The sequence below is a fragment of the Mustela erminea genome, chromosome 18 (assembly GCF_009829155.1).
Source record: "Mustela erminea isolate mMusErm1 chromosome 18, mMusErm1.Pri, whole genome shotgun sequence".
In the NCBI taxonomy this organism is placed as follows: domain Eukaryota; kingdom Metazoa; phylum Chordata; class Mammalia; order Carnivora; family Mustelidae; genus Mustela; species Mustela erminea.
The window spans coordinates 48648093-48666931 of NC_045631.1; the positions used below are offsets into that span (position 1 = coordinate 48648093).

At 40.8% G+C, this 18839-nt stretch overlaps 1 protein-coding gene across 6 annotated transcripts in view; it reads left to right on the top strand.

Annotated features, from left to right (window-relative positions):
• The window catches only part of HELZ (helicase with zinc finger), a 162614-nt gene that overhangs the window by 18343 nt on the left and 125432 nt on the right, over positions 1 to 18839 (top strand). For all 6 annotated transcript variants that reach the window (XM_032322670.1, XM_032322674.1, XM_032322671.1 and 3 more), the window contains 2 exons: positions 10779 to 11006; positions 13615 to 13651. In XM_032322670.1, the coding sequence (XP_032178561.1) occupies positions 10797 to 11006; positions 13615 to 13651 (247 nt within the window). In that variant the 5' untranslated portion in view covers positions 10779 to 10796. The remainder of the gene's footprint in view (positions 1 to 10778; positions 11007 to 13614; positions 13652 to 18839) is intronic.

An 18839-nucleotide genomic window follows, 5' to 3' on the forward strand; every position in this document is an offset into this window, starting at 1 on the left:
CTTTTAAGAAGGATGATGGTGGTGGTGGTGGTGGTACCATTTTGTTTTAATTACGCAGTTGGCTTTTTTAAAATTGATTTATGTTTTGTTTAAAAAGCTCAACTGTTTGGGATTATGATGTGTTTACAAGTCTCCACAGATAATCTAAAAGGGAAAATAAAGAAATACAAAGAAAGAAAATGTTTTTAGTAAAATGTTCTTGGTAAGCAGCGAACTTTTCTAGAAAGTCAGTCTTTTGATTTGATTGCTTCATAAATATGGGATTTAAAATATATGCATTTTTATTGATTAGTAAGCATGTTAGATGATTTGGGAGGAGGCTCAAACTTTTTAAGAAATAATTTGGAATTCTTGAAAGAAGTCTGCCTCCAGAATTGCTGATAGTTCTGAAATATGGGTCAGGGGTGCCCTGGGTGGCTCAGTTAGTTAAGCAACTGCCATTAGCTTAGGTCATGGTCCCGGCGTCCTGGGATGGAGCCCCGCATTGGGCTCTGTGCTCTGCAGGTAGCCTGCTTCTCCCTGCTCCTGTCCGCTCTTCCTCTCTCACTGTCTCTTTCTTGCTCTCGCCAATAAATAAATTAAATCTTTTTTTTTTTTAGATTTTATTTATTTATTTGACAGACAGAGATCACAAGTAGGCAGAGAGAGAGGAGGAAGCAGGCTCCCCACTGAGCAGAGAGCCCGAAGCGGGGCTTGATCGAAGGACCCTGGGATCATGACCCAAGCCAAAGACAGAGACTTTAACCCACTGAGCCACCCAGGTGCCCCAATAAATTAAATCTTAAAAAAAAAAAAGGGTCAGGAAAAGTCAAACTAATAGATGGGAAAAACCCCCTCAATTTTAGCTATTGATACAACTTTTAAAATTTAGTTTTTTGGAGGCGCCTGGGTGGCTCAGTGGGTTAAAGCCTCTGCCTTCGGCTCGGGTCATGGTCCCGGTGTCCTGGGATCGGGCCCTGCATTGGGCTCTCTGCTCAGCGGGGAGCCTGCTTCCTCCTCTCTCTCTGCCTGCTTCTCTGCCTACTTGTGATCTCTGTCAAATAAATAAAATCTTAAAAAAAAAATTTTAGTTTTTTTTGTTTTTATCATTTTAGTTACTAAGACAGATGGTAGAAGGTCCATTAGGATGTTTCTTTTACGTATTTAAAACATTTTGCTTTGCTAATATTGAATTCCATGCATTCTGGAATTTAGGAAAATTTACCTCTTCATCAAAGAGATTACTCAAAATGGAATACGATTGATGATCTTAGTTTCTAGTTTTCTTCTCAATAGGGTTAGTCTTTCTTCTAATGCTTCTTGCATGCTCAGAGATTTTATCAGAGTTTTAGAGAAAAATGCAAGTCTGGGTGAATATTAAATATAGTACAATGAATAAAACTTTCTTTACTTTGCAGAATATTTTGCTTATGTATCCCATAGAACCATGGCAGATTCTAGTTTTGGATAAAAACAGATAAATTTAAAGATAATACAGCATTCCTCTTTATGACTTGGAATTCTGATGAGTACTGAATTTGGTACAGGACAGCTCAGTTCTTGGAATGCTTGGCATTCAGGTTATTTTAGGCCATCTCTTTGGGAAATTCAATTAAAGCATTTATTGAATGGCGTTAGTGAATTGAATGGTTGTCTTGGGGATATCAATGATATAAAATATGACCCTATTTATAAGATGGTTGTGTGGGCAGCCAGAGCATCTTATATGTTTAATTCAAAATAATAGATGATTTAGAGGCCAAATCCTTCTGTAGGAAGTAGTGCTGGTTTAGGAGGGAGAACATTTTAGAGAAATTAAGCCTGGGATCATTCATTTAAAGCCGACTAGGAGTTAGGTTCAGAGAGAGGAGGGGAAGGACATTCAGGCGGTGGGAAGGGGCAGAGACTCAGAAGCTTGACTACCCTTCAGGCGTGGCGAGAAAATTAGGCTCTAGCCAGGCCGTGGGTGGCCTGGAGGTCTAGTAGTGAGCCTGGACACTAATTTATCGGCATTTCAGAACCACGGTGCCACCCCTGGAGTAATGGTTCCGAACTTTTTGTTCCCCGAGGAAGCATAACATACTTCTGCTGGCGTCACTGTCTCCCCACAGCTGGGCTGCTGGGTCTGGAGAAGGGGAGATGCTCTCATACACTTTCCTCCATCCAAGGGGCTAAGTCATATGGGTTATTTTAATAATGTATCAATCTGGCTTTTCTTCTCTTGTCACAAAACATGTACTTTCCAGTAGAGTCTTGTTTTCAGAATAATAGAGTTTCTCCTGGGAAAAGAACAATGCATGAGGCTGATTAAAGGCAAATAATTGACTTTGTAGAAAAAAAAGTGAATCTCTAATTTTTTCCTAGCAGTTCTTCCTTTGTTTAAATTTTTGTTTTGTAAAAAAAAAAAAAAAAAAATTTTTTTTGTTTTGTTAGTCATGTAAAGAAAAGTATTTTATTGTATGCATCTTTCAAGTTTTCCTATGGTTTTATTGCTTATATAGCTTAATAAATTAAGGCCAACTTGGAGTCTCATTGAGACCTGATTGTGTGGCTGTTTGTGATTTCTGTCAGAGTAAGTAGATAGTGTTATAGAGATAGAGTAGATGTTCAGCACAGCTCTTCAGTCTTCTCAGATCTCGACAAATGCAGTCCGATTCCTTCTACCCAAGTTACCTATGAGGAAGATATTTTTTTTTGTTTGTTTCTGATGGGAACAAATGTATAAGACAGAGATACAGAAATTCTCTTCAGTTTAGCTTGAAGAAATTTTTTTTTACTACTGTTGGCTCCTGCTGTTTGCTCACAGTTGATTTTTCTTCTTTGAAGTCTGTTTGTAATCAAATAAGCTTTAGCTCTTTTGAAGTAAAAGAGGAACATAACTACATTAACAAGAAAAGTTAATTTAAGGAAGATAACTGATTTTTTTTTTTTTCCAGTAAACCACATTTCATGACTTGATTTCATGGTGGTCGGATGGTTATTCTCATACAGTTACAGAACGAAGTCCACTGTGGGAAAAGAATGATTCTTTTAAAAATCACCTTCCTTTTTATCATCTGTTACTGAAAATGTCTTAGTCCAAGCCTGTCTCCCTAGCACCTTCGTGGCGCACTGTGGATTTCATTTTTCTCCATTATTTACTTTTGGTCCTGGACAAAGTACCTGGTGATAATGGAATTCTTCAGAAGTATCCTGTATTTGGTGCCAACTGAGCTCAATGAGTGCTCAGTTTAGAGACTTCCTTTCTAAGCCTCCGTTCTTGCCTCTGAAACATACGTGGATGGAAAGGGACATGTGCGTAGGTTTTCCATTGATTAACATACCCTTCCGTATCTATTTCTTTACAGTTTTTAAAAAACATGTTAATTGTGACATTGCGATTCATATTTTAAAAGTGATTTTAAAATTTTACTTTTAAATTATCATACTGTAAAAGTGGCTTTTTTTCTTTTGGTAAGAAAATTTTTTCAATTTAATACACGTCTAGTTTGTGCAGCTTTCCCCAGAGTCTGGATACACGCTATTATCATCCCAAAAAACTCCCTCATGCTCTCCTTGTGTAATTATCCATCCCCATCCCATAACCCCTGCAACCACTGACCTTTTTCCAGCCCTATAGTTTTGGCTTTTTGAAAATATAATACAAATGGAATCATACAGTATTAAACTTCTGAGACTGGGCTCTTTTACTCTGTCTTTCAGATTCTTCTAAGGTATTATATATATTACAAATTTATTCTTTTTTTTAATTGCTGAGTAGTTTTCTATCGTCACTCATTAAGGGACATTTGGATTGTTTCCAGTTTTTAGCAGTTATGAATGGAGCTACTGTAAACATCTGTGTACAGATTTTTGTGTGAACATAACGTTTTCATTTCTCCAGGGTCGCTGTCTGTGGGGAGAGGGATTGCTAGGTCATATAGTGAGTATATGTTTAACTTTTTAAGAAACTGCCAATCCTTTTTCTGGAGTGGCTGTACCATTTTATATTCCCACTAGCAGTGTATGAGAGTTCTGGTATTCCACATCACTGATAATATCAATATTTGCAATGTAGTCATTCTAATAGGTATCTAGTAGTAGTGCCTAATCATGGTTTTAATTTGCATTTCTCTGATGACTAAAGCCATTGAACATCTTTTCATGTGCTAATTTGCCATCATCATATTTTTGTGGAGTGCGTGTGGAAATTTTTTATCCAGCTTTTAATTTGGTTATTTTCCTATTACTGAGTTTTGAGAATTCTATGTCTGGATACAAATCCTTTTCCAGATATGTGATTTGCAAAAAATTTTCTCTTAGTCTTTATCTTTCTCTTCATTCCTTTAACGTGGGCTTTTAGAGGACAGAAATGTTTAATTTTGATTAGGTCTAATTTATCATTTTTTTCCTTTTTTTGGATTGTACTAAGATTGATAGATTTTAAAACAAGTTTCTTTCCTATAAACGTAGTGAAAACTAACTTAGTGTTAGGAATGGTCTCATAAAGTTGACTTTGTGGAAGGTGCAAATGTTATCATTTTACGGAAAGGTGGTGTTAATTAAAATACTCTGTAGTCTTAGGAACATCTCTGACTTTTGATTAACCGAAAGAGTTGATTGGCTTAGATTTGGGAAGATTTTCCTACTTTCTCTTCAATGGTAATTTCTAATATGGTTAACAAACAGATACTTTTATGATGCAGAACTATGTAGGAAATCAGTCATTAAGACTGTGAAGATATTTTACATTCACATTTAATATTTTTGGAAGTGCCTGGGTTTGAGTTTCCACTCTCGGAAAGCATGGGAACCTCCATTGTGGGTTCAGAGTCAGTGTCATGGCTAAAAGCATGAACCGGGTCATACTGTCTGAATTTGAATCCTGCCTCTGTTGTTTACTGTACAACTGTGGGTAAGTACCTTTTCTGTGCTTCAGTTTTCTTCTCTGTAAATGAGATTGGAAAAATAATATCCACCTTGTAAGGTCATTATGGGGATTAAATTGGATTATGTAGCTCATTTTCAACAACATCCATCACACAGTAAGCGTTCAGTAAATGGTTCTTATTATTGCCGAAGTAGCTTTATGGTGAAGTCATTTAAACACATGTTTTAGAATTACATTTTCAACAGGCAGAATAACCAAATATCACACTTTTTTTCCTCCTTACACTTACTGTTATTAGTAATCAATAACTGTGGCCAGTGCTATTAGCAATCATGTGCGTAGATACTGTTTTATGAGACAATTACCAGCTTCTTCTGTCTTTCACTTCCTGTAAAGTACTAATTAGATGTACATATACATCAGTTAGTTCCAGCTGCCTGAAGCATCAACCTGAACTGTCTTAAACTAGAAAGAAATTTCTTGGCTCACCTAACTGCAAAGTTCAGGCATAGCTAGATGGAGTCAGGCTCAAGTCGTGACATCAGGACCCAGTTTCTCCCCTGAATCAACTCTGCCTTTTTCTAAAGTATAAACTTCAGTTGTAGGCACTATATGGTAGAAAAATGGCTGCAGCATAGTCATCCCCTGGAGCCTCAGAGTTTAGGTTCACCAGGAAAGAACACCTATCTCTTTCCCAGAAGCCTCAGCAAAAGTCTCATGTCTCATTGGTTCTGATGGGGTCACATGTCTTACCCTGAGCCAATCTTGGTGTTTGGGGCTTTGAGGCTTGTTATTGGCCAGTCATGGTCACATGACAGCCTTAGCTTCCTTGGTGCAGTCAGCTCTTCAGGAACCACATGGATGGCAGTAGGGGAGAGGTGAATTGTCAGAGGGAGAGTACGGGCTCCTATTACCAGGAAGAGGAATGGGTGCTGGGTGGCCAAACAACTAATGATATTAGTCTCTTTTATAGGTCAGCAGCGGATTGCAGGAGTTCATGGATGTGGATTGGAACCTTGGTTTCTGATTCCCACTTTCTTGCGAAGTTACATACTTTCAAGCCCATGTTCCCCACACAGGTTGGAGTTTGTAGAAAATTAGTGTTTTATGTTCTTTTTTAATGTTCTTTTTTATGTTTTTATGTTCTTTTTTAAGATTTTATTTATTTATTTGACAGACAGAGATCACAAGTCGGCAGAGAGGGGAAGCAGGCTCCCTGCTGAGCAGAGAGAGCCTGATGTGGGGTCTGATCCCAGGACCCCGAGGTCACGACCAGGCAGAGGCTTAACCCACTGAGCTACCCAGGCACCCCACAACTTGAATGTTTTTAACAGGAAGAGAAGAATCAAGGCTGGTAGAGGGTAGCTCTCACGGTAGGCAGATGGGGTGCTTCTTCCTATATTGATGTGATTCATGTGACTCAGCTCCTTTCCCTGGACCTCCCTGTCCCCATGAGAGAGGCTCTCCTAGACCCAGCTTGGTCAGTGTCTGCCCTTGGATCAGGCCGTTCTGGCCAGGCAGTGGATCGTATGCTATTGATAAGGCTGTATCTGTATCCCAGACAAGAGGGTCTGTCACCCCCACAGTGAGGTGTAGCTGGGTGCTGGCCTCTTCTAGTAGGAGTAGTTCCAAATCTCTTCATACGTATTTTCTACAGTCCATTTTAGCATGGCCTGTGACATTATCTCACTTTGACTGGCAGTTTTTATTTTATGTTTGAGAAAGCACTTCATCTTTAGGAGCATGTGTAACAAGGTCATGCTTTTTTCTGAAAAACCAAAGTTGAATAAGACCTGCTTCGTCCTGATCTACTCTACAGCCAAGTACCCTAGGAGGTTCAGGTAGGACTTAGGTAGAAACTAATGATCAGGACCTGCTTAATGAAGGTATTTGTGATAGAAACTTTCACATCCTCTTCTGAGGTTGGCACTTGAACCTAGTGAATCAGATGTTAACTCCTTAAGTCATTGAGCCACAAAACTTCTGCCTCTAATCTCTACTTACATGTTAAATGTTACTGAGATTTCCCTGGCGAAAATGTTTGGTGGCTAATGTTGGTAGGAGTCTTTGTGATCTCCCTTTGTAGTCCCTTTTAGGGGTTATTTCATCTAAATCAGTGACATACAAACTTACTTACTTCTCCATAATCATCATCAGTTTATTGAGATGGATAAAAGGGATGAAAATAATACCTCTGTTAAATAAGTAAAGTAGTTAGGTAGAGTGCTGTTTTGTTTTCTATAAATACATTATTGTATGTTGAGATCAGTGCAGTGATTCTACTTTATTTAAATTGAAAACTTGGAATTTTATTTTATTAAAAAAAAAAAAGATTATTTATTTATTTATTTCACAGACAGAAATCACAAGTAGGCAGAGAGGCCGGCAGAGAGAGGGGAAGGGAAGCAGGCTCTCTGCTGAGCAGAGAGCCCGATGCAGGGCTCGATCCCAGGACCCTGGAATCATGACCTGAGCGAAGGCAGAGGCTTTAACCCACTGAGCCACCCAGGCCCCCCGAAAACTTGGAATTTTAGGGAAATAACAATAGCGGACACTTAACTGAGCACATACTGTGCCAGGCATTTTTACAAGTATTCTATACATATTAATTTATCTAATCCTGCATTAACCATTGGAGGTAGGCATTAGTTGTTTTGCCATTTTAGAGGTAAGTTGAGATACAGGAGGTTAAGTCACTTGCCCCAGGCCATGCAGCTGGTGAGTGTCTGAGTGACAGAGTGACAGGACTGATGGTGAGTGGGGAGGGGGGGGTTAGTTAGTGAGAGGGGCTGGTGAGTTAGTGAGCAAGTCCTCTGGCTCTAAACCTATGCTCTGAATCACTGTGCTGCATTCTTTTCCTAAGAAAGATTTTAGCTTGTGGATTCTTAGTTTTTCTTTTTTTTTTTTACTTATTTTTGTAGTATTTTCTAGATGTGTGCTGAGAGTTTTATAGGAAAGATTTGCTCATTCTGGGGCCTCTGCCTCAGAATGATAACCGTGGTTTATCTACTTATTGTTGCCGTTTTCTGGCAAGCAAACACTATATGCTTGTTTGTGTCGGTAGTTCTCAATCAGGAATGATTTTACTCCCAGGGGACATTTGCTCCTGTCTGGAGACCCTTTTAGTTGTCATAGGGTGGAAGATACTACTGGCATCTAGTGGGTAGAGGCCAGAGATGCCGTTACACATCTTAACAAAGTACAGGGCAGCCTCCAGAAACAAAGAACTATTCGGGCCATAGTGTCAGCAGCATTAACTGAGGTCTGTATAGTAAGTTAGTGGTTATCTTGTCATGCCATTCTTATGCTTAAGGGGCAAAAAATTACTGTAGTAATATAGAAATCATTATTTTTGATTTTTGTTTGGTAATTGGTTTTATCCAAATTAATGCATGTTTGTATAAGGGGCATGAATACCAACTAGATCCTACATGTTTCAGCTCCCCTAAGTCACCCTGGGTCTTGTAGTCCACTGAAGGAGGGCTGAGGTAGTTGAAAGGGAGGCAGTGTAGAGACTGAGGACACAGGACTCTAAATATCTATTGGATTATTTATTTATTTAAAGATTTAATTATTTCTTTTAGAGAGAGAGTAGGAGAGGGAGAGAGGGAATCCTCAAGCAGATTCCTGCTGAGTATAGAGCCGGACGTGGGGCTTGATTTCATGATGCTGAGATCATGACCTGAGCTGAAATCAAGAGTTGGACACTCAACCGACCAAGCCACCTGGGTGCCCTTATTTGTTGGATTATCTTGTGTAATTCACAACAAATACGGGTGTTTTTGTTTTTGTGGTTCTTGGTAGAAGTTAATTTTTGTGGTTCTTATTAAAAGTTAATTTGTTAAACGTCAACATTTAAAATATTCTGTAATTTTAAAACCATGCTTTGGCATTTTTTTACTTAAAATTTCAAACGGAGGAAAGTAGAGAATATTGTACCCCATGTGCGTACCAGCCATTTTAACAAATGTTAACAAAGGCTGAAGTCCTTTTTGACTCTTTCTTGGTCCATTCCTCGGAAATTTCTACATTTTTTGACATACAGGTATCTCGAAGTTGAAGGGGCCCAGACTTCTGTGATGTCTGTCCTCCTGCCTTACTCGCTGCACCACTGTGTTTTGGGGGCCCATCCGCAGGTGTCTCCCCTCGGCTTTTGCTGCAGCGCAGAGGCAGCATGGGGCTGAGGAACAGCTGGGAGAGCGCGGGGCCAGGTGGTCACCAGAGCTGGAGAGGCCAGGCAGGAGCGTACGTGTGGGCTGGAGAGAGACGAGAGGGACAGAGAAGTCCCTGGGGCCAGTTGGTAAGGTGAAGGTAGGGAGGAGCAGGAGAGCGAGTAGGGGGGAAGCGGGCAAGAACAGCAATCTGCATGCTGACGGAGCTGGTGGCTAGAGGTCAGCCAGACCGACCCTTGGAAGCAGTATCGTGATTGTCGGGTCACGGGATTTTAGGTCTTGTCTGCCTGGCTTTTGTGCTCTTGCTGTGTGAGTGGTCCAGCCAGGGAGAGGCTGCACTTGAACCCTCAGTCTGTCTTCCTTGGACTGCCTCCTAGTGATCCCTTATCAATGGCAGTGCCTGCCAGTTCTTCACACGACTTCTATATGAGAGTCCTTCCTTCCTTAATTATTTTTAAAGATTTATTTAGTTGAGGGGGTAGCCAGAGAGAGGGAGAGAGAGAGCCTTAAGCAGTGCAGAGCCTGACACGGGGCTTGATCTCACGACCCTGAAATTACAACCTGAGTCGAAACCAAGAGCTGGACGCTTAACTGTGCCACCCAGGCACCCCAGATTCTTTCCTTATTTAAAAATCTGTCATGCCCCATCACCTGTGGAATAAAGCTCTCACTTCTTGTGGCACGTGAGGTCATTCGTCTCTCCTCCTCCTCTTCCCCTGATGCAGCTGGAGTTTAAGTCACATAGTTTCTCCTCTAGTCATTTCACTCGAACTCTTTTCTCTCTGAAGAGCCCACATATACTTTTCCTATCATCTCTGTGTGGTGAACTTCTGTTCACCTTTTGAGGCCAGCTCATGCCTTTCAGCAGATGGAATAAGTCTTTCTTGTAATTGTTCATTTGTGCTTTGCTGCTCTTGCTAGAATCGCAGTTTCTTGAAAGCGGTGATGCCGGACTCCCACCCCTGACTTCAGTGCTCTGAGCACGGCGCTTGGCCTCAGGAAATCCTTGTTGAATTGAATTAATCAGCAGTTCAAACTTGGACTTTAGCCATTTTTTTCATGTTGGTGGAGAAAATCCTGCATGGTAGAGATTTCGATGCTCTGCAGTCACAGTCACAGAATTACAAGACTGAAATCGGGAGGTTTTGATTTGAAACATTTCTGTACCTTCTGGTTTAAAAAAAAAAAAAAAAAAAAAAGAAGCCTTCATGGTTTGTCGCACTCTGCAATATTCAGAGTCAATGTGTCATTTATATATTTGCCTCATGTATACGTTGATGCATTGTTTGTATGATACTGACTTATGGTTGACATTTTGCTTGGATCTTGGTAAAGACTTCGTAAAATAGAAAAGAGAAGTACAGATTGTGTGGCATCAGTCACCCTGCTCAGCTGCAGCTTGATCAGAAGGCGGTTTCAGAGTAACTACTTAGATAGATAATTAAACCAGCGGAGGTAGGAATGAGGTTACAATTTAGTAAGATTTTATTTTTTTTTAATTTTTATTTTTTTTAAATAAAAAACTTTTAAAAAAGATTTTTATTTAGTTGACAGAGAGGGAGAGCACACAAGCAGGGGGAGCTACAGGCAGAGGAAGAGGGAGAAGCAGGCTCTCCGCCGAGCTGGGAGCCCGACGTAGGGCTCGATCCCGGGACCACAACCCGAGCCAAAGGCAGACGGCCAACCGACTGAGCCACCCAGGCACCCCTTCTAGTAAGATTTTAAAACCTTCTCTGACTTGTTCTTTCTTCCTGTAGGATTTTTGTCCCTGAGTCATGGAAGACAGAAGAGCTGAGAAGTCATGTGAACAAGCGTGTGAATCACTTAAGAGGCAGGACTATGAAATGACCCTCAAGCACTGCACAGAGGCCCTCCTTTCTCTTGGCCAGTACTCCATGGCCGACTTCCCAGGGCCATGTCCACTGGAGATAGAAAGCATCAAAATTGAGAGTCTTCTTTATAGAATTGCCTCATTTTTGCAACTGGTGAGTAAACACTGTTGATAAGCCAGTTATGAACCATGTAAAAGGGACTTTTTCACAGAGTGGGGACTCGTTGGTCGTAATCACCTAATTCTGGGCTGAGGAGACGAGTGACCTGGCTAGTGATTGCTGAATATGTTTAATTGCAACAGCAGTTTTTAAGCCTTTAACATTGTACTATTGTGTAACATTTTGGATTATTCACTCATTCAGCAAATATTTATTAAGTGTATACTATGTGCTGGACACTGGTCTAGGTACTTAGTATACATTGATGAAAAAGAGAAAGATCTTCATGGTAATTTTTGTATTAGGGGACAGACAATAAACAACAGATATTATACGTAGGTAGACACTTTAGATTATTAGAAGGTAGCACTCTGCTTGAAAAAAAAAGATGGACAGGGCAAGGGTGATTGTGGATACTAGAGTTAGGGACGGGTTGCGGTGTTTTTTTTTTTTTGGGGGTTGCAGTTTTAAATTGAGTGGTCAAGGTTGGTTTCACTGATCAGGTGATGTGAAGGAGGTACGGGAGTGAGCCTTGTAAAAGGTAGGGGAGGTAGGGAAGTGAGCATTACAGGCAGAGGAAATAGTTCGTGCAAAGATCCTGAGGCAGAAGCCTGACTGGCATGTTTGAGAAATAGCTAGGAGGCCAGTGTGCTGGAGAAAAGTATGTAATGGGGAGAGGGTAACAGAGCTAGATCTTGTGGGGCCCTATAAGGACTTGTTTTTCTCCTACTTAAGACAGGGAGCTTTTGTGGTTTTTTAATTTTTTTTTTTTTTTTTTTAGATTTTATTTATTTGTCAGAGGGAGGAGTACTAGCATGGGGAGTGACAGCCTAAAGGAGAAGCAGGTCCCTCACTGAGCAAGGAGCCTGATGTGGAACTCTATTCCAGGGCGCTGGGATTGTGACCTGAGCCAAAAGCAGATGCTTAAGTGACTGAGCCACCCAGACATCTCTCTTGTGGTTTTGATTAGAGGTTTTGATTAGAGGATTTTGATTAGAGGAGTGGTATAATCTGATTTGGCAGGAATTCTTTGGCTTTTGTTTTGAGAATAGGCTATTGAGGGGTAAGTGTAAAAGGCAGGGGACTAGTTTAGAGGCTGTTGGAATAATCCAGGCCAGAGATGATAGTGACTCAGACAAAATGGTGGCAGTGGATTGAGAAGTGCTTTGGTTCTCTGGTTCTGAGATGAAGATAGAGCCAGTAAGATTTCTTAATACATGAATGGAGGGAGTGAGAGAAAGGGAGCAGACACAGTTTCCTTACCTCAGTGTTGTTTTGTGTGAGCAATTGGAAAGTGGGTTTTCTTCAATTGCGATGACAAGGCTGAAGATGGGGAGCACGTTTTGCTGGCGAAGATAGGAGCTCAGTTTTGGACCTACTGACTCGGAGATGTCATTTAGATATGTAGCTGGAGATGTTGAGTAAGCAGTCAAATATGCAGGTGTGGATTTTGGCAGAGAGGTCTGGGTCAAAGACACTGACTTCAGAGTTGGTGGCCAGTGGGTGATATGTATGTAAAGTCTTGAGCCTGGGTGAGATCACCAAGGGAACGCGTGTACACAGAGGAGAGGAGAGGACTGAGGACTTAGGTCTACCGTGTTAGGAGGCTGGGGAGAAGAGCAGGGACCAGCAGAGCAGCCTGAAGGGTGATGGAAGGGGAAGGAAGCTAAGGGAGGACGGTGTCCGGTAGCCATGTGAGGAAAGTGGATCCAAGTGAGGGAGTGTTGAGCAGTGTCGGTCGCTGTGGATCGAGTAGTGAGAGTTGAGAGTTGGCTGGGGTGTGACAGTGTATCTGAACGGGAACATGGAAATGTGTGTGTCTAACTGGATACGGTTCAGGTCACTGGAGACCTCCATGAGAGCAGCTTCCATGGAATGGTGGGTGAACATCTGACTAAAGAAAGTTTAAGACCGAGTCACGGGGAAGGACTTGGCAATACATGAGTAAGACAGTTCTTGAGTTTTGTCCCAAAGGGGCACAAAAAGTGGGAGTGGTAGCTGGTGGGAGAAGTGAAGTCAAGAGAAGGATTTTTTTTTTTAAAGGTGGGTTGAAATAGCACTGTGTTTGTTTCTAGGACTGACCCAATAGAAAGCAAAAAAGCCAGTGATGTAGGAGAAATAGAGACAGCTTGCCAGAGTGATGTTCCTTGAGTGGGCCATAGAGCAGGTATGCGCAAGTGGAATGACAGGTTCGAGAAAGGAGACCTGGATGGCTTGTCTGGTGACAGAGGGAAGCAGGGTGCTGGGAAGCAGGAAGACCTGGTGTGACAGTTCATGGAGGTTCTCGTCTCATGGCTTCGGTTTTCTCAGTGAAGACTTTAGCTGAGGGTGGTCCTGAAGGAGGAGGTTCTGGTGATGTGGAGCTAGAGAAAGTGAGAAGTCGGAGTGAGTAAATGGACGGGGAAGTGCAACGTTACAACGTTTATTTGTAAAGTGCTATGTAAACCTCAGAGAGCACGTGACTTGGTTTTGCTCTGTGAATGTTACATTTGAAACATTAATAATTAAACTTTGAAACAAAGTTGAGCTTTTTTTTTGGATAAAACCTGTGTTAAGCAGCCCTTGAACTACTTAATTTTATCTTGTATCTTTTATTTTGCAGAAAAACTATGGGCAAGCTGATGAAGATTGTAGGCATGGTATGTTTAAAAATGGGACTGTTTTCTACTTTGAGTATTTTGAGTTACTTAAATTGAGCATTGTTTGAGATTTGATTTTTTATATGCTAATTTCAAGAGAGATTGTAATATTTTAAACACTCCGCCTTCCTGTGGTGCCTACTAATTCTGGATGACAATTTCCTTGCCTTGATGGATATACACTCGAACATTGTTCCTAGTCATGAGTGGGAACATTGATAGTGTCCTTTTCAAGTTTGTGTATTTTCAGTCAATAAGAGCCAAATTTTAAAACTGTTAACATGCATCAATTAAAGGTTAAGCTTGGATAAGTTGAAATACTTGCCTGTCCCTCCTAAAATGTGTTTTTCCCTTCAGTAGAAAATTTCCCTTAGAGAGGAGAGACTAAGCAGGGTGCTCCTTGTGCTTTTTTCCTGTTTTCTTTGGGCAAGAAATTAATTAAAAAGATTTTTACTCTTTGGGTACTCATAGGATGGGAATCCTTTTCTTCATAATTGCTGCCAGTTCACTGGAGTGAATCACGAGGAGTGAGTGGGAGAAGGGGTTGAGCGTACATGCTCACACATCCTTGGTGGGATTTTTTGCACAGCTCAGTGATTTGAGTAGTGTAATGTTTCAGTTATCCAGAATTTGGGGGAGGGGTGCTGAGTTAAACGGAAGTTAAGCTTTTTATTATGCTTTTGTATCAGAACTTTTAAAAGTATTAACTGTTTTTGTTGTAAACTTTAAAGAACTATCTTACTCCTTTGGCATGTTGGATATAATTTAACCGTTCATTTAAGAATGTGAACCTCCTTTAATAAAGTCTTTACTACCTGTGGACATTTAAAGTTACCAACAAGCCAGATAATAAGAAGTCAAATGATAACAGAGGACTATGAAGAAGGGAACCCTCTCGCTCCCCTTTTTACCCCACCTGAAGAGGTCGTTGTTACTAGTTTGCTCTATCTTTAGTACTTTTCTCTATAGTGACAAACATAAATACTTAAATAATGTAGATACGGGTTTTCCTTTAAAAATTAAAAAAGATATATGTGATGAATACAAAGCATATTTCCTACATGTCTACAGATCATGGGTATCTTTCTAAGTTCCACTTGCCGCTTAATATTCCATATGATAAATGTTTCATATTTACTCAAAAATTCTCCCATTGGTGGGCATTCAGCTGGTTCTAGTTTTCTAGGTTGTTCATTATAATTCATCCTGTAATGAACATGTATTCTTTCTTACTGTTGTTTGTTTCTGTAGGACAGTCTTAAAAATTGAATGTCTGGGCGAGGAGGTTTTTTTTTTTTTTTTTTTTTAAAAGATGAATTTAGGAGTGCCTGGGTGGCTCAGTGGGTTAAGCATCTGCCTTCGGCTCAGGTCATGATCCCAGGGTCCTGGGATCGAGCCCCGCATTGGGTTCCCTGCTCAGTGGGGAGTCTGCTTCTCCCTCTCTGTCTGCCTGCTGCTCCCCCTGCTGTGCTCCTCTCTTAGACAAATAAAACAAACCTCAAAAAAAAAAAAAAAAAAGAGATACAGGGGTGGCTGGGTGGCTCAGTGGGTTAAAACCTCTGCTTTCGGCTCAAGTCATGATGTCAGGGTCCTGGGATCGAGCCCCGCATCGGGCTCTCTGCTCAGCTGGGAGGCTGCTTCCTCCTCTCTCTCTCCCTGCCTCTCTGCTTACTTGTGATCTCTGTCTGTCAAATAAATAAATAAATAAAATCTTAAAAAAAAAAAAAAGAGATACATTCATTTTTAGAGAGAGTGAGAGAGGGAGGGGGTTGGGGGGTGGATAGGGGCTGGGTTAGAGAGAGAGGGACAGAGAGTCTCAAGCAGAGTTTCTGTTGAGCGTGGAGCCTGCCCTGAGATTGTGACCTGAGCCAAAATCAAGGGTTGGGCACTTAACTGACTTCGCCACCCAGGCACCTCTGGGTGAAGGAGTATTAAAAGTTGGATATCTGGTTTAAAATTATATGCTTATAGTTTTTTTTAAAAATTTTTTAAAGATTTTATTTACTTAATTGACAGCGACAGAGAGAGAGTGAGAGAGAGAGAGAGAATGCACAGGCAGGGGAGCAGCAGAAGCAGGCTTCATGCTGAGCAGGGAGCCTGACACAGGGCTCGATCCCAGGACCCTGGGACCATGACCTGAGTGGAAGGCAGCCGCTTATCCCACTGAGCCACCCAGGTGTCCCAATATATGCTAAGAGTTTTAATAGACATTGTCAGATTTGTTTCTGATGCATACACGCTGCAGCAGTATCTGAGGATGCCTGCGTCCATGACCTCAGTAACACTGGAACCCGTCAGTCTTGACATTCTGCTAGTCTCATGTGTTAAAAACAGAGTCTCTTTTCTTTAATTTTCACTCCCTTGAGTAGTGAGGTTGGTACAGTCTTCTCATTTTGGAGGCATACAAAGTTCCAGAAGGTTAAATGACTTCTGAAAAATCACAGAAGAGTAATTGCTGTTAGTGAAGGAGCATATGGGAAATTTTTCTGTTGTTTTATTTAGCATTTTGAAGTTAGATACTATTTTACAACTACTGAATTCCTAAAATAAATGTTTAGCCAGGAAACATGGATATGTTTATTACCTATGTTGTGATGATAGTAACATGTGTAGACATGATGAATTTTTTTTTTCCTTTTCAACTTTTGGTAATCTTACTTAAGAGAAAATACCATGGTTAGGCAGTGAGTTAGTAATAAAAAGCAAGTCAGGAATCTCCGGCTGGGGCATCTGGGTGGCTCAGTTGGTTGAGCGGCTGCCTTTAGCTCAGGTCATGATCCTGGAGTCCCGGGACCAAGTTCTGCATCGGATTCCCTGCTTGGCAGGGGGTGTGCTTCTCCCTCTAACCTTACCCCTCTCATGCTCGCTCGCTCTCTCTCTCTCTCTCTCAAATAAGTAAATAAAATCTTAAAAAAAAGAAAAAGAATCTCAGTCTGTTAGGTATTACACGGCTTTGTAATGCTGGAGAGCTCTGGACTAGCTCCTGTCCTACTGGTCCAAACCCTATGCTTCCCTTTTCTATACCATATTGTGTTGATGTCTGTTCCCTTCCTGTCAGGCTGTCAGTTTGCATTCCTTGCAACTCTCAACATGCCTCATTGTAACTACCTTTTCCCTCATTTCTGTTTGCTGCTTTGACTTTCTGATTTCACTTTCTCAGGCAGGGTTAGGAAATCAGCCAGCCAGTATTTGTTACAGAATTTAAAAATATTAAAAGTTTTTTGTTATGAAGAAATTAAAATATTTTCCCATTCATATTCTCAAAACTTAAATTGTAAGATTTTACCATGTTAATTTTTTTCTGAGATATTTGAAAATAATGACAGACATCATATTTACCCCTAAATATGTTAGTATCATCTCCAAATGTAAGACCATAATTGTATAATCACAATTTTATTATTAACCAAATAAAATTGACAGTGATTCTCTAATATTACCTTAAGCCCAGTCTATAATCACATTTACTTGGGTTGTCCCTGAAATGTTTTTTTATGGCTGATTTTTTTCAAGCCAGAAATTAATTAGAATCATAAAACAATAAAGTTGGACTTTTACTTCAAAAAGAGTAAATACACTCTGAGTAAGGACATGAGGGTATCTTAAAAACTAACTACGTAGGCTTTGAATTCACGGACCTTAGTTCTGAGTTTGGTGTTGTGCTGTAGAGAGTGACAGTTGCCACCCTTGTGAGCACTGGATAAATGAGGTAGGCAAGTCTGTTTCCATTATCTGGACATAAGTTGTGTTTGGTGTAACAGGATGCCTGTGAAATATTGATTATATAGGAAACTTACAGTTTTTACATTAACAAAATAGAATGATACTGTATTTTAACTAACTGGAATTAAAATTAAGACTTAAAAAGAACCAAAATAGGGACGCCTGGGTGGCTCAGTTGGTTAAGCCACTGCTTTCGGCACAGGTCATGATCCCAGGGTCCTGGGATCGAGTCCCACATTGGGCTCCTTGTCCAGCAGGGAGCCTGCTTCTGTCTCTGCGTCTGCCTGCCACTCTGCCTGCTTGTGCTCTCTCTCTGACAAATAAATAAATAAATAAATAAAATCTTAAAAAAAAAATTAAAAAAAGAACCAAAATAGAATGAAATAAATGGCAAAAGTGAAATCAAAAGAAAATATTATCGACCAAAATTATGCTACAAATTCTGTCATCATAAACATCAATGAATGTTTTTCATAAGGCTGCCAGATTTTTAAACCCTAGCTGAGAATGTTATTACTGTTTTTTAAGTACTCACTATATCCAGTGTGGGGCTCAAACTGGCAACTGTAAAGTCAAGATTTGCCTGCTCTACTGACTGAGCCAGCCAGGTGCCTGGTTATTAACTTTTTTTTTTAAAGATTTTATTTATTTATTTGACAGAAATTACAAGTACACTGAGAGGCAGGCAGAGAGAGAGAGAGAAGGAAGCAGGCTCCCTGCTGAGCAGAGAGCCCGATGCGGGACTCGATCCCAGGACCCTGAGATCATGACCTGAGCCGAAGGCAGCGGCTTAACCCACTGAGCCACCCAGGTGCCCCTAACTTTTTTTTAATTGATGTGGAGTTGATGCACAGTATTATGTCATTTTCAAGTGTCTATAGCATAGCGATTCAACAGTTCTGTACTGTGCTGACCACAAGTGTAGCCCCCATCTGTCACCATACAACGCTATTAGAGTTCCATTGGCAGTATTCCCTGTGCTGTACCTTTATCCCCATGACTTACTCATTCCATAGCTGGAAACCTGTAGTGTTGCTCCCATACCCCTTCACCTGTTTTGCCCATCGCCTCTCACCCCCCAGCCCTCTGGCAACCATCAGTTTGTACTCTGTATTTATGGGTCTCTTTCTGCTTTTGTTTATTTGTTTTTATTTATTCATTTATTTATTTATTTTTAAAGATTTTATTTATTTATTTGACAGAAAGAGACACAGGGAGAGAGGGAACACAAGCAGGGGGAGTGGGAGAGGGAGAAACAGACTTCCCGCCGAGTGGAGAGCCCGATGGGGGGCTGGATCCCAGGACTCTGGGATCATGACCTGAACCAAAGGTAGCCGCTTAATGCGTGAGCCACGCAGGCGCCCCTTGTTTTGTTTTTTAGATTCCACATATAAGTGACATCATATGGTATTCGTCTTTCTGTGATTCATTTCACTTAGCATAATGCCATCTGGGTCCATCCATG